Source organism: Pongo pygmaeus, chromosome 16 (assembly GCF_028885625.2).
Source record: "Pongo pygmaeus isolate AG05252 chromosome 16, NHGRI_mPonPyg2-v2.0_pri, whole genome shotgun sequence".
Taxonomy (NCBI): Eukaryota; Metazoa; Chordata; class Mammalia; order Primates; family Hominidae; genus Pongo; species Pongo pygmaeus.
This window is the reverse complement of record NC_072389.2, coordinates 89,036,658-89,053,089: the sequence shown is the minus strand read 5'-3', so window position 1 is coordinate 89,053,089 and position 16,432 is coordinate 89,036,658. Positions and strand designations below refer to the sequence as shown.

The 16,432-nt window shown below is 38.2% G+C and overlaps 1 protein-coding gene across 9 annotated transcripts in view; it reads left to right on the top strand.

The window, feature by feature from the left end:
* SH3GL3 (SH3 domain containing GRB2 like 3, endophilin A3) overlaps positions 1-16,432 on the top strand; it is a 169,468-nt gene that overhangs the window by 133,924 nt on the left and 19,112 nt on the right. For all 9 annotated transcript variants that reach the window (XM_054451690.2, XM_054451688.2, XM_054451695.2 and 6 more), the window contains 2 exons: positions 668-771; positions 2,356-2,465. In XM_054451690.2, the coding sequence (XP_054307665.1) occupies positions 668-771; positions 2,356-2,465 (214 nt within the window). The remainder of the gene's footprint in view (positions 1-667; positions 772-2,355; positions 2,466-16,432) is intronic.

Genomic DNA, 16,432 nt, shown 5'->3' with positions numbered 1-16,432 from the left:
ATTCATTGTAAGTTAGTCATTAATTTCATGAATGTCTTGATTTGTGGGAAACAGAGATGCCAGTGTCTTTATAGGTCATTCCCTTTAGCTCTACGTTTCAGGGAAAATCTGTTGAGTGGATAGCAACAAAATGCATATAGGGGACAGGGAAATCTTTGCCCCCGTTCACATGTTGCTCCCTGGCCCCCTTTCTTATCTGTTTCATTTACAGTTCTTAATTGTTTAATTTACTTAATGTCTTGATTTGGCTTAGCTAGAAAGTACGTGTAGAGATACTTGACTAAGTAGGCAGTTCCTTTGCTAAATGTTGGCTTCATTTATAACTGGAAGAGCTTTATCTGTCTGTTTTCAGATCCATGAGCTTTATAGCATAGAAAATCTCCTGAGAAAAATCATCATCTAATTGGAAAAACAGGCATTTTATTGAGTTAAATCAAATTCATAATCACAAATAAATTTGAACATGTTTTTCCAGCATTTATAGCTCCATGCCATGACCTGTATGATTATTATACAGAGCTCCTAGATGAAATTAAATGAAATGGACAAGAGCCGAGGCAGACACTGGTCTTCCCTGCAAAGCTGGGTTTTTGTTGCTGGTCTCCTCTCTCTCTGGACATTACACAGGCTCTGGCCTCCATGGAATAATTTTCCACTTCTGCTGCAGGTAGAACAAGTCAGCCAGTTGGCTGTGTTCATAGAGGCAGCATTAGACTATCACAAACAGTCCACAGAGATTCTGCAGGAGCTGCAGAGCAAGCTACAGATGCGGTAAGCACCTCCACGTTTCTTACAAGCCAAGGGCTGCGGAGGTAACATCTATTGAAATCCATCTGTCTGTCTCTCCATCTCTCCATCTCCCTCTTCCCCCGCCTCATTCTGTTTTGAATTTTCTTTCACTGGCTTTCGTGGTTGGATGTGGGATGGGACTGAGATAATAAGTACTGACTTTGGCCAGTAGGATAGAACTGAGAAAAGGGACCTGGCAGCTTTTCTCCTTTTTCTTTTCATTAAATCCCTTTTTTTTGTGACCCGTGTTTAGGGCAACTAACCAAAGTTGCTCTCCCACCTGGGACATTAGCCCCTACAGAACTACCCTGGCTTCATTGCTGATTTGATGAGAGTTTAGCTCCCCATTCACAAAGGGATGGAAAACATCCAGAGCTATGGAAAAAAGTGAGATGTTGTATGGAAAATATGTAAATATCTGTAAAAAAAAAAAAAAAAAAGATAATGTTTTCACTTCACCAGTACGAATTTCAGGATATGTTCATAATATTGACTAGTATTGAAAGAGTCAAAATATTGACAAATTTCAGGCTGTGTTCATAATATTGACAGGTATTGAAAGAGTCAAAAATATCTTCTGAACAATCAAAGAAAGGTTTCTGCATTCCTTGTGAATTTAATCATAGATGTAGTCTATACTTTTCTGAAAATTAGTAATATTATATATAGTCTGCATGGCAACCCTATTTATTAAAATATTGGGTTAAAATACCCTTTTTTAATTAGGTTTGATAACAGAAAATTGTTTTACGCAGGATTATGGCAATGCATAAATTTGGAGGGATTTTTACTTAAATCAATGACATAGTTACATAGGGAAGACAAAGATGTGTTCAGTCCCTGAAGCATCCACTTTTGCAGGCAGATAGTTTACCTGTTACTGACAGGAGTGTATTTTCATAATTCTATTGTAATCTATAAGAGTAGAGTGAGGGAGAAGGCAGCTCCCATCACTGGATGCTGACCACGTCCCAGGCACTTGCTGGATGCCTCAGAGACTTGATGAAGAAAATTAGTCTCTTGTTTTGTTTTGTTTTGAGGTGGAGTCGTGCTCTGTTGCCCAGGCTGGAGTGCAGTGGTGCGATCTTGGCTCACCGTAACCTCTGCTTACTGCAACCTCCGCCTTCTGGTTTCAAGAGATTCTCCTGCCTAAGCCTCCCGAGTAGCTGGGATTACAGGCACCCACCACCATGCCTGGCTAATTTTTGTATTTTTCGTAGAGATGGGGTTTCACCATGTTGGCCAGGCTGGTCTCGAACTCCTGACCTCAGGTGAGCCCCTTGGCCTCCCAGAGTGCTGGGATTACAGGCATGAGCCACCATGGCTGGCCCAATTAGTCTTCTTCAAGATGAATGTCACTCACAAGCTCAAATAGAGAGTTGAAAAACTACATTTGTGATATCACCTCCATCACTTCGGGCTACTCAAGAGTCAGTGTGTAAAAATCGTCCCTTTCATGACCACTGGCTGTAACCTAAGTTCCTGTGCTCAACAAGGCAGAGAGAATGAGTGTTTGGAAAGCTTTCAACATCAGATGTCTGGCTCATCTTATGATGTGTGTTACAGAATATCAGCTGCATCCAGTGTCCCCAGACGAGAATACAAGCCAAGGCCTGTGAAAAGGAGTTCTAGTGAGCTCAATGGAGTTTCCACCACCTCTGTAGCGAAGACGACAGGTAAGTTGACCATTCTAATATGCTAAGTGTGCCTTTAGTAAAGCACTTCTAGAAACACTTATTTACTGCTTGTTTCTGGGTCAGTGAATACACACAGACCCTGGATATCTTTCTTTGGTTGTTTGGTAAATTTCCTTTTCCCCTAAATGTGCCCCTTTTTTCTGTTCCCTGGGGAAGAATTCTATCACTTATATAATGTGGCATTTAGAACCTTGGCCATAGAACCATTATGGCTACATCATCCTTTATTTTTTTAACTCTTTGAAAATATCTTCTTAATTTATTTTTAAGTTGAAATTAGCATTTTTGAGCAACTGCTATATGCTAGATACTACCTTAAGTGCTGCATCATTATTTTTTATTAAACAAGTGATGTAAATGTGTCTTTTAGTAATATAATCAAACAGAAAAAAATTGGTAAAATAATCAAACAGAAAAAAAAATTTAATGGTATAAGTCATTCTATAGTCTCTTGTGATCACCCCCACCATCCCAGTTCGCTTCCTAGATGTAGCCACTGTTAAAAATTTGGTATAACTTTTATCATATCTATTGAGGTACATAGATATACACATAAACAGCGTTTTGGATTTTTTTCTGTTTTTTATTTTTTTCTTTTTTGAGACAAGGTCTTGCTCTGTCACCCAGGCTGTAGCTCAATGGCACGAACATGGCTCAGTGCAGCCTTGACCTCCTGGTCTCTAGCAATCCTCCTGGCTCAGCCTCCCATGTAGCTGGAACTACACACATATGTGACCCTGCCAGGCTAATTTTTTAATTTTTTGTAGAGACAAGGTCTCACTTTGTTGCCCAGGCTGGTCTGCAACTCCTGGGCTCAAGCAATCCTTCTGCCTTGGCCTTCTGAAGTGCTGGGATTACAGGCATGAGCCACTGTACCCAGCCTTTTGTCTGTTTTTTAAATGCAAGATTATACTAGGCATATTGTTTGGCAGTTTGCTTTTTAAAATGTATCACTGTTTCTTGGAGTTATTTCCATATCATGCATATAGATCTATCCCACTGTTTTAACAGCTTCATAGTTTTCTATTATACCATTTCCCTATTGGTGGACATTAAGGTTTTTTCCAGTTATTTGCTACAGTGAGTATCCTTTATCCACTGTGCTGGCTACACTACTGTTAAAGCATGAACACCTGCTACCCCACACCCATGCCAGTAGACTTCCATTTCTGCCAAGCACTCATGAGAAAAAAATGGTATCCAGTCTTAATTTGCATTTTCATGATTATTAGTGAGGGCGAACTTTCTTTTCTATATTTTAATTTGTATTTCCTTATGTCTGAATTGTCTGTTTATGTCATTTATTTGTGTTTTTTGGGGGTAGTTTGCTTTGTCTTATTGTTTTATAGGAGCTCCTTTCATGTGAGGATATTAATAATTTTTTTCCTAGTTTGTCATTTATCTTTAAACTTTGTTTATGGAGTGCCTTGTCCCTTTGTTGCTTTTGCTGTTGTTTGCTTTGTTTAGTTTTGCTTTGCATATACAGAAGCTTTTATTTTGATGTAGTCAAATGTATCTATCTTTTGCTTATGACTTTTACATTTTGTGCCCTGTCATGATTACATTTTGTGCCCTGTTGTGAAAAGTCTTCCTATCCCTGAAGTTATTCTTCTACAGTTTTCTACTACTTTGAATAATCTTTTCTTAATATTTAGATCTTTATCCTAAGGATTTATTTTTGTAAATGAAAAGAAATTCCCAAACTATCTTTCAGAGTTGTGCTACCATTTCACATCCCCACCAGCAATATATTAGTGATCCAGTTTCTCCACATCCCTGCCAGCATTTGGTGTTGTCACTATTTTTTATTTTAGCCACTTTGATAGGTGCGTAGTTAATCTTACTGTGGGTTTAATTTGCATTTCCTTAGTGACTAATGATGTTGAATATCTTTTCATGTGTTTATTTGCCATCTGTGTATCCTCTTTGGTGAAAGTTTCTTCATGTCTTTTGTCCATTTTCTAAATGGATTGTTTACATTTTTACTGTTGAGTCTTGAGAATGCTTGATTTATTCTAAATACAGGTTCTTTCTATATATGTGATTTGCAAATATATTCTCTCACTCTGTAGCTTATCTTTTTATCCTCTTAATAGGGTCTTTCACAGATCAAAATTTTTAATTCTTATGAAATCCAATGTATTCATTTTTAGTTTTATAGATTGTGTGAAGTCTAGGAATTCTTTGCCTAGCCCTAAATAGTAAAGATTTTCTTTTCTTTTCTTTTCTTTTTTTTTTTGAGACAGAGTCTCACTCTGTAGCCCAGGCTGGAGTAGAGTGGTACAATCTTGGCTCACTGCAACCTCCACCTCCCAGGTTCAAGTGATTTTCCTGCCTCGGCCTCCCGAGTAGCTGGGACTACAGGTGCACACCACAATGCCTGGCTGATTTTTATAGTTTTAGTAGAGACGGGGTTTCGCTATGTTGGCCAGGCTGGTCTCGAACTCCTGACCTCAAATGATCTGGCTGCCTCAGCCTCCCAAAGTGCTGGGATTACAGGTGTTGAGCTACCACACCTGACCTCTCCTATGTTTTTTCTTAAGTCCGTGATCCACTTTGTGTTAATTTTGTATAAATGTGAGACTTAAGTCATTTATTTTGCCTATGGATGTCCAATTGCCCTTTCAAACACACATTGCTCATATAAGCTGCACAGTGTGAATTTTCTTTTTTTTTTGTTATTTAATAATTTTATTTTTATTTTATTATTATTATTATTATTATTATTATTATACTTTAGGTTTTATGGTACATGTGTGCAATGTGCAGGTAAGTTACATATGTATACATGTGCCATGCTGGTGCACTGCACTCACTAACTCGTCATCTAGCATTAGGTATATCTCCCAATGCTATCCCTCCCCCCTCCCCCCACCCCACAACAGTCCCCGAAGTGTGATGTTCCCCTTCCTGTGTCCATGTGTTCTCATTGTTCAATTCCCATCTATGAGTGAGAATATGCGGTGTTTGGTTTTTTGTTCTTGCGATAGTTTACTGAGAATGATGATTTCCAATTTCATCCATGTCCCTACAAAGGACATGAACTCATCATTTTTTATGGCTGCATAGTATTCCATGGTGTATATGTGCCACATTTTCTTAATCCAGCCTATCATCGTTGGACATTTGGGTTGGTTCCAAGTCTTTGCTATTGTGAATAATGTCGCAATAAACATACGTGTGCATGTGTCTTTATAGCAGCATGATTTATAGTCCTTTGGGTATATACCCAGTAATGGGATGGCTGGGTCAAATGGAATTTCTAGTTCTAGATCCCTGAGGAATCGCCACACTGACTTCCACAAGGGTTGAACTAGTTTACAGTCCCACCAACAGTGTAAAAGTGTTCCTATTTCTCCACATCCTCTCCAGCACCTGTTGTTTCCTGACTTTTTAATGATTGCCATTCTAACTGGTGTGAGATGGTATCTCATTGTGGTTTTGATTTGCATTTCTCTGATGGCCAGTGATGGTGAGCATTTTTTCATGTGTTTTTTGGCTGCATAAATGTCTTCTTTTGAGAAGTGTCTGTTCATGTCCTTCGCCCACTTTTTGATGGGGTTGTTTGTTTTTTTCTTGTAAATTTGTTTGAGTTCATTGTAGATTCTGGATATTAGCCCTTTGTCAGATGAGTAGGTTGCAAAAATTTTCTCCCATTTTGTAGGTTGCCTGTTCACTCTGATGGTAGTTTCTTTTGCTGTGCAGAAGCTCTTGAGTTTAATTAGATCCCATTTGTCATTTTTGGCTTTTGTTGCCATTGCTTTTGGTGTTTTAGACATGAAGTCCTTGCCCATGCCTATGTCCTGAATGGTAATGCATAGGTTTTCTTCCAGGGTTTTTATGGTTTTAGGTCTAACATTTAAGTCTTTAATCCATCTTGAATTGATTTTTGTATAAGGTGTAAGGAAGGGATCCAGTTTCAGCTTTCTACATATGGCTAGCCAGTTTTCCCAGCACCATTTATTAAATAGGGAATCCTTTCCCCATTTCTTGTTTTTCTCAGGTTTGTCAAAGATCAGATAGTTGTAGATATGTGGCATTATTTCTGATGGCTCTGTTCTGTTCCATTGATCTATATCTCTGTTTTGGTACCAGTACCATGCTGTTTTGGTTACTGTAGCCTTGTAGTATAGTTTGAAGTCAGGTAGTGTGATGCCTCCAGCTTTGTTCTTTTGGCTTAGGATTGACTTGGCGATGCGGGCTCTTTTTTGGTTCCATATGAACTTTAAAGTAGTTTTTTCCAATTCTGTGAAGAAAGTCATTGGTAGCTTGATGGGGATGGCATTGAATCTGTAAATTACCTTGGGAAGGATGGCCATTTTCACGATATTGATTCTTCCTACCCATGAGCATGGAATGTTCTTCCATTTGTTTGTATCCTCTTTTATTTCCTTGAGCAGTGGTTTGTAGTTCTTCTTGAAGAGGTCCTTCACATCCCTTGTAAGTTGGATTCCTAGGTATTTTATTCTCTTTGAAGCAATTGTGAATGGGAGTTCACTCATGATTTGGCTCTCTGTTTGTCTGTTATTGATGTATAAGAATGCTTATGATTTTTGTACATTGATTTTGTATCCTGAGACTTTGCTGAAGTTGCTTATCAGCTTAAAGAGATTTTGGGCTGAGATAATGGGGTTTTCTAGATATACAGTCATGTCATCTGCAAACAGGGACAATTTGACTTCCTCTTTTCCTAATTGAATACCGTTTATTTCCTTCTCCTGCCTAATTGCCCTGGCCAGGACTTCCAACACTATGTTGAATAGAAGTGGTGAGAGAGGGCATCCCTGTCTTGTGCCAGTTTTCAAAGGGAATGCTTCCAGTTTTTGCCCATTCAGTATGATATTGGCTGTGGGTTTGTCATAGATCGCTCATATTATTTTGAGATACGTCCCATCAATACCCAATTTATTGAGAGTTTTTAGCATGAAGCGTTGTTGAATTTTGTCAAAGGCCTTTTCTGCGTCTATTGAGATAATCATGTGGTTTTTGTCTTTGGTTCTGTTTATATGCTGGATTACATTTATTGATTTGCATATATTGAACCAGCCTTGCATCCCAGGGATGAAGCCCACTTGATCATGGTGGATAAGCTTTTTGATGTGCTGCTGGATTCTGTTTGCCAGTATTTTATTGAGGATTTTTGCATCAATGTTCATCAAGGATATTGGTCTAAAATTCTCTTTTTTTGTTGTGTCTCTGCCAGGCTTTGATATCAGGATGATGCTGGCCTCATAAAATGAGTTAGGGAGGATTCCCTCTTTTTCTATTGATTGGAATAGTTTCAGAAGGAATGGTACCAGTTCCTCTTTGTACCTCTGGTAGAATTCGGCTGTGAACCCATCTGGTCCTGGACTTTTTTTGGTTGGTAAGCTATTGATTATTGCCACAATTTCAGCTCCTGTTATTGGTCTATTCAGAGATTCAACTTCTTCCTGGTTTAGTCTTGGGAGGGTGTATGTGTTGAGGAATTTATCCATTTCTTCTAGATTTTCTAGTTTATTTGCGTAGAGGTATTTGTAGTATTCTCTGATGATAGTTTGTATTTCTGTGGGATTGGTGGTGATATCCCCTTTATCATTTTTTATTGCATCTGTTTGATTCTTCTCTCTTTTTTTCTTTATTAATCTTGCTAGCGGTCTATCAATTTTCACACTGTGATGTTTTTTTGAAAGGATCACAGTGTGAATTTTCTTCCAACCTTATTGCTATCCTTAAAGGTTTTTTTTTTTTTCATTTAAAAACAAAAATTATCAGAGTAATATGTGTATGTAGTTTAAAAAGAAAATGGTAATATGCGTATGTGGTTTTAAAAAGGCAAATGTAGTTACCTCTACCTCTGTGTGAAAACATGCACAGGCCCCATGAATTCTCTCATTATTAAAACTAGAAATTGTCAGAGTGTATGTGTATACATTTTTTTATTTTTATTTTTTATTTATTTATTTTTTTGAGATGGAGTCTCGCTCTGTCGCCCAGGCTGGAGTGCAGTGGCGCGATCTCGGCTCACTGCAAGCTCCGCCTCCTGGGTTCACGCCATTCTCCTGCCTCAGCCTCCCGAGTAGCTGGGACTACAGGCACCCACCACCACGCCTGGCTAATTTTTTGTGTTTTTAGTAGAGACGGGGTTTCACCGCGGTCTCGATCTCCTGACCTTATGATCCATCTGCCTCGGCCTGCCAAAGTGCTGGGATTACAGGTGTGAGCCACCGCGCCGGGCCATGTGTATACATTTTGAAAAAAACATGGGGCAAGCTTTTTCGTGAGAAATGGCAGTTTCCCCTTCGACTCCTTTCCCAGTGCTTATTTTCTGCTCTCAGAGGAAACACTTTCAACTCTTTTACATATTTATTTGGTACTTAACTTCATGGTGCTTGTTTTTTACTATTTCTTTTTTTACTCTGATTCTTCAGTTTTGGATAAATGTATTGATTTCCTGATATGGAAGATAATGGCTTAGCTTCCTAACCCTTGGTCTTCCATAGACTTCTCCCTCCCTTCACCCTTCCAATTTACTTATAATCACTATTTTTGTTAAATAAATATTCATTGTGTAAACATCACTTCCATCATGTGGGACTCTTAAAATGCCCTCCTCCCCCTTTTTTCCCTGCTCTTATTTTAAATTGCCTATTCATGGATGAAAATGTGAGCAGGCTGCATGACTTTTCTGACTACTCTTGGGTCACGTAAGTTCTCCAGTCACTTGAATGTGTAAGTGCAGGCTCGTGCAGTAGTCAAAATGCTAAGACCCATGTCATGGTCAAAGCTATAATCTTGATTTAAAGTTTGGCTTTCACTCCTCCCTAAGCTCTAGCCTGTTGCCGTGGGAACATTGGTGTCAGGGAAGAGGTTGTATTTGGCTTTTTCTCTTTCTCCATCTACCCCTTCTGTTCTTAAGTCCCCAGAGAATGTATTTTAAGCTCGCTGAGGAATGTATTTTAAGCTCGCTGAGGACTTTTAAAAGTCCCTCTCTCTTGATTTGGTGTGAAATGAAAAGATCACAACACATCCTGCCTCCTCCACACTCTCTCCAAACATTTTTCTAAAAATCCTTTTTAATCTCCATCTTCTGACCTATTTATGCCATAGATGTAGGCTGGGATTAAAAGTTATAAAACTGGCTTCCCTCATCTCTTCTGTTTTTGTTTGTTTCCAAATCCTGCATAAGTTGTCTTCTGCACATCAGTTAAAAAAAAACAAAACAGTTCTGGGGCCTCATCCAAAGCTTCCATTTTTACATCCTCTAACAGTTATTTACAATGTCATGAGCACAGAAATAATATTCACAGCAGTATCACATAGTGTACTATCATTGCATTTCTATTCTTGTACAATTGTAGTTGTCTTGATGACTGTAGCTTTGTAAGTTTTGAGGTCAGGTCCTGTTAGTCCTCTAACTTTGGTCTTCATTTTAAAAGTTGTTTGACTCTTCTAGTTACTTTGCATTTTCATGTGAGTTTTAGAGATCAAATTTTCAATGTTTCAAAAAATCCTGCTCAGATTTTTATTTGGATTGGGTTGAATCTATAAGTCAACTTAAGAGGAATTGATAGCTTAACAATATTGAGTGTTCCAGTCTTGAACACAATCTATTGTATTTCCCATTTATTTAGGTCTTCTTGAATTTCTCTCAGCAATATTTCACTATTTTTAGAATATATACAGGTCTTTTAATTTTTTTCATCAATCTCTAAGTATTTTATATCTTTATGCAATTGTAAACAGCATTTTAATAAAATTTCCATTTCTGAATTTTTGTGTCTAGCATTCATAATATTCCATTGATTTTTGTATATTGATCTTGTATCCTGCCATGTTGCTAAATTTACATCTTAGGTCTAGTAGTTTTTTAATAGATTCCATAGTTTTTCTACATAGACGTTCATGTCATCTATAAATGAAGACAGTTTTACTCAATATCTGCATGCCTTTGTTTTTCTTGCCTTTTTTCACTTGCTAGAACATGCTGAGTACAAAGGGTTAGAGTGGACATCCTTGCTTTGTCTCTGATTTTAGGGGAGAAGCATTCAGTACTTTATAATTAAGGATGACTTTAGGTGTAGATTTTTCATATAATTTTTTTTTTTTTTTTTGAGACAGGGTCTTGCCCTGTTGCCCAGGCTGGAGTGCAGTGGCGCAGTCGCAGCTTGTTGCAACCTCAAGCTGCCGGGCTCAAAAGATCCTCCCACATTAGCCTCCCGTGTAGCTGGGACTATAGGCACACACCACCAAGCCTGGCTAATTTTTGTATCTTTCGTAGAGATGAGGATTCGCCCTGTTGCCTAAGCTGGTCATGAACTTCTGAGCTCAAGCTATCCGCCTGCTTCGGCCTTCCAAAGTGTTGGGATTACAGGTGTTAGTCACTAGGCCTGGCCTTCATAGATTTTAAAAATCAGATTGAGGGAGTTCCCTTCTAGTCATAAATAGTTTGAAGGGAGTTTTAATGAGAAACAGTCTTTGAATTTTGTCAGATGCCTTTTTTTGGTATCTGTTGAGATGAGTGTTTATTTTTTAGTTTTAGTTTGTTAATATGGTGAATTACATTGTTAGTTAAATCAACCTTGCATCCCTAGGATAAACTGTTTGTGGGGAAGTTTTTTTAAATTAATTTTAAATTTTAGAATAGTTTTAGACTTACAGAAAAGTTGTGACGGTAACACAGGGCATTCCCATGTACTCCTCCACTCTTCTATATTAACATTTTATTAGTATGGCACATTTACTTTATACAATGAACATATATTTATATTAGCTAAAGTCCATACTTCATACACATTTCCTTAGTTTTTACCTGCTGTGCTTTTTCTGTTCTAGAATCCTATCCAGAATAGCACGTTGTATTTAGTCATCACATCTCCCTCGGCCCCTCTTGCTGTGGCAGCTTCTAAGACTTTCTTTGTTTTTAATGAACTTGACCGTTTTGGGGAGTACTGTTTACATATTTTGCAGAATGTCCCCCAATTGAGGTTTGTCTGATGTCTTTACATGGTTAGACTGGAGTTGTGAGTTTCTGGGAAGAAGATCACAGAGGTAAAGTGCCATTCTCATCCCATCACCTACCATCTCACACCAGTCCGAATGGCTGGTATTAAAAAGTCAAAAACTCATGGATGCTGGCAAGGCTGCAGAGAAACGAGACAGCTTATACACTGCTGGTGGGGATGTAGATCAGTTCAGCCACTGTGGAAAGAAGTTTGGCAATTTCTCACACAACTTAAAGCAGAACTATCATTTGACCCAGCATTCCCGTTACTGCGTATATACCCAAAGGAATATAAATCATTCTGCCATAAAAACACATACACGTGTATGTTCATCGCAGCACTATTCACCATAGCAAAGGCATGGAAACAAACTAAATGCCCATCAGTGGTAGACTGGATAAAGAAAACATACATATATTCCATGGGACACTACACAGCCGTAAAAAAGAATGAGATCATGTCCTTTGCAGCAACATGGATGGAGCTGGAGACCATGATCCTAAGTGAACTAACTCAGGAACAGAAAACCAAACACAGCATGTTCTCACTTGTAAGTGGGAGCTAAACATTGAGTACACATGGACACAAAGAAGGGAATAATAGCCAGTGGGGCCTGCTTGAGGGTGGAGGGTGGGAGGAAGGTGAGAATTGAAAAACTACCTGCCCTGTACTATGCTGATCACCTGAGTGACGAAATAATCTGCACACCAAATCCCTGTGATACACTGTTTACTCATATAAAAAACCTGTGCATGTACCCCTGAACCTAAAAGTTAAAAAAAAAAAAAGGAATATGCCCTATCAACAAGATTAATCACTGCTGATATTGATCTTGGTCTGCTGGCTGAGGCAGTATTTGTCAGCTCTCTGTAAAGTTACTCCTTGTTTGTTTGTTTTTTTTTCCTGCATGAAGGCTTTAAACTATAAATTCAACATCTTTATAGGTAGAAGGCAATTGAGGTTATCTGTTTCTTCCTGAGTGAACTTTAGAAGTTTGTGTCTTTCAAGGAATTTATCCCTTTCATCTAAGTTGTCAAATTTATTGTATGAAGTTGTTCATAATGTTCTGTTATTATCCTTTTAAGATATATAGAATTTGTAGTGATTTACTTCTCTCAATCATTTTTGAAATTGATAATTTTTGTCTTTTCTTAATCATTTTAGTTATAGATTTATCAATTTTATTGATCTTCTTAAAGAGCCAGATCTCTGTCTCATTGAGTTTTCTCTGTTGTCATTGAGTCATTTCACCTTTTCTGATATATGTGTTTAGCGCTATCAATTTTCCCCTAAGTACCACTTGAGCACTATCTCATGCATTTTGATGTGTTGAGTTTTCCCTTTCATCCTCTTTAAAATTGCTTCTAATTTTACTTTTGATGACCTCCTTAACTCTTGGTTTCTTTTGAAATGTGTTATATCATTTCCACGTATGTGGATATTTTTCAGATCTCTTTCTGTTTTAGATTTCTATTTAATTCCATTTTTTATCAAATAACATACTTTGTATGAATCATACCCTTTTAAATTTTTTGAGACTTGCTTGATGGGCCAGAATATGATCCCTCTTGGTAAATGATCTGTGTACACTTGAGAAGAATGTGTATTCTATTCTTGTTGGGAAGGGTGTTTTATAAATGTCAATTAGGTCAAATTATTTAATAGTGTTCTTCAAGTCTTCCATATTCTTACTGATTTTTTGGTCTATGTTTTCCTATTAATTTTGTGGCAGAGGGTATTAAAATCTCTGATTATAGTTATGGATTTGTTTATTTCTCCTGGCAATTGTATCCCGAAGTATGGGAAGTCGGCTACATTCCTTTCCCTATTCCTCATTCGCATTGACCCTTTTAGTCTGATTACTTGCATTTTTTAAAACATGGAAAGTGTGTTTTTTGTTTGTTTGTTTGTTTTTTTAAGATATGGGGTTTTGCCATGTTACTCAGGCTGGTCGCCAACTCCTGGGCTCAACGTTCCTTCCACCTCGGCCTCCAAAGTGCTAGGATTATAGGTGTGAGCCACTGCATCCCACTGATTTTTTTTTTTTTTTACTCTCTTAAATATCCTTCTCCTCTATTCCCTTTCTTTTTGCTCTTGTAAACAACTACTAGAGGTTGAAACTTTTGGTCCTTCCTCTGTCTCGCCTTTTCCTCCTTGCTCTCTGTACCTCTGTTTTTTTATTCTGCCCTCTGAGGACATTTCACCTTCTTACTTTATTCTTTGATCCAGTTATTTTTTTTTAGCATATCTATTGAATTTCTTACTCCAATTGTATTAGTTCTCTATTGATGCTGCAATGAAGTACCACTTCATTTAGTACCACTTCATTAGTTTCATTTACCACAAACTCTGTGGTCTAAAATAACACAATGTATGATCTATTTTATAGTTCTGGAGGTCAGGAGTCCTAAAATCAAGGTGTTCGCATTCCAGACAGGGTGGAATCCATTTTCTTGCCTCTCCTGCCTTCTAGAGGCTGCCTGCAGTCCTTGCCTCATTGCCCCTTGCTCCAGCTTCCCAGCTGGTGGCACGACATCTTCAGATCTCCCTGCCTCCATTGTCAGATCTCCTTCTCTGACTCAGATTCTCCTGCTTCCGTCTTATAAGGACCCTTGTGATTATACTGAGCCTACCCACATAAACCCAGAGTAACCTCCCCATCTCAAAATCTGTAACTTAATCACATCTTCAGATTCCCTTTCACTGTGTAAGGTAACATAGCTATAGGTTCTGGGGATTAGGAAGTGGGCATCTTTGGGGGAGGCTATTGCTCTGCCTACCATGATAGTGTTCAAATTTACATCTTAAAAAAATTTTACAAGTAACTAGACCTTTCATATTCCTCTGAGAATATTAATTATACTTTTAATTTTTATATTTATTTATTTTTATTTTATTTTATTATTATTATTATTATTTTGAGATGGAGTTTCACTCTTGTCACCCAGGCTGGAGTGCAATGGTATGATCTCGGCTCACTGCAACCTCCGCCTCCCAGGTTCAAGTGATTCTCCTGCCTCAGCCTTCCGAGTAATTGGGATTACAGGTGCCCGCCACCAAACCTGGCTAATTTTTGTATTTTTAGTAGAGACGGGGTTTCACCATGTTGGCCAGGCTGGTTGCGAACTCCTGACCTCGTGATCCGCCCACCTCGGCCTCCCAAAGTGCTGGGATTATAGGCGTGAGCCATCATGCCTGGCCCTTAATTATACTTTTTAAAAAGTCTCCACTTAATTCTTATCTCCTTGAGTGTTTGCTGGGATCTGGAGTCTACTTTATGAAGTTGTTTCTCATACGTTGATGATTCTTGGCTCTGTGCACAACTTTTTATTTGAGAGTGCTTATGAGGTTGCCTCCTGTGGTTAAGGGGGAATAAGGGATGTTCTGTTGAGTGCAGTGGACTGGTTTCTGTTTTTCTGGTTGTTTCTATCATCCATGGCACTGCCCTGACTTTCTGTTTCAGATGCCCACACTCACTCAGTACCCCTTCCTGAAGGCAGTTGCCAGGGCTCCCGGCACTGGTACAAATCCAGGATGAGTGGACTCACCTGGCTGCTCTTTTCTTCGAAAGCCAGCCAGCTTTTAGGATCCATTTACACTGAGTTTTGAGCGCCCTTAGACTTCACTGTCATGGCATTCCGCTTTGGGAGCCATGTTGAGCCTCATTTCCTCCATCTGCTGCTTTCCATCTTCCAGGCATTCTTGTATTCCTCATAATTTCTGGTCTACCAGCAGTATTTAGTCTCATTTTCCAACATTATTTGCAACCTTAAAAAGTCCTATTTTGTAAGTGATAGGGATTTGGTACATGAAAGGAAGGCTGCAGTCTTGTACTTCATTGTGCTGTATTAATGGAAATTTCCCTTAAGACATTCAATGCCAGTTATCTCCCTGGTTGCATCTTTGCTCCTCCCCAGGATGGCTTTAGGTGCTGAATGGATACAGACAAACAATCTTGAATCACATGATGAGAAAATATTCTTTTTTTCAATTTTCTTTTATTCATTCCACTTTCAAGGAGATAAGCTACAGTTTTGTGCTGGAGTATTTTTGATGTTCAATTTTAACAGAGAGGAGAGGCCTCCGGTTAAAAGTCATTTACAGACTAGAGAATGTATCTTTTGGATGTAATAAAATTGTCTATTTTCCATTGTAATTATTTTCATGGTTACAGTCTCTTTATAGCATGTGGTACTAGTTTTCAGTTTACATTTTTTGATGTAATGTTTCAGTGAAAGTTATTTGAATAAAATTGATTTTATAAAAAATGTGTCAAGAGGATACTTAGGTCCAGTTCTCTGAAGACTATTTTTTGTTGTTTTTTAAGATTTTAATGCAGATATATTTTCAAGGTAGAATTCATTGGTGCCATAACAATTTTCTATCTCTTCTTATTTACTTATTTTTTCACCCTTTATATTTCAATAGTTGGGGGAGAGATTCAACTTCCCATGTGAAGCACTCACCCTTTCCTTTCTTTATTTTTTTGATATTTTAATTTTTTTCCGTAGGTTTTTGAGGAACAGGTGGTATTTGGTTACATGAGTAAGCTCTTTAGTGGTGATATTTGTGAGATTTCAGTGCACTCATCAGCCGAGCAGTGTACACTGAACCCAATTTGTAGTTTTTTATCCCTTACCCCTTCCCACCCTTTCTCTCAAGTCCCCAAAGTCCATTGTATCATTCTTATGCCTTTGCATCCTCATAGCTTAGCTCCCACTTATGGGTGAGAACACATGATGTTTGGTTTTCCATTCCTGAGTTTCTTCACTTAGAATAATAGTCTCCAATTCCACCCAGGTTGCTGCAGATACCATTGGTTCATTTCTTTTTATGGTTGAGTAGTATTCTACCACATATATATACCACAGTTTTTTTATCCACTTATTGATGGGCATTTGGGCTGGTTCCATATTTTTGCAATTGCAAATTTTGCTGCTATAAACATGCGTGTGCAAGTAT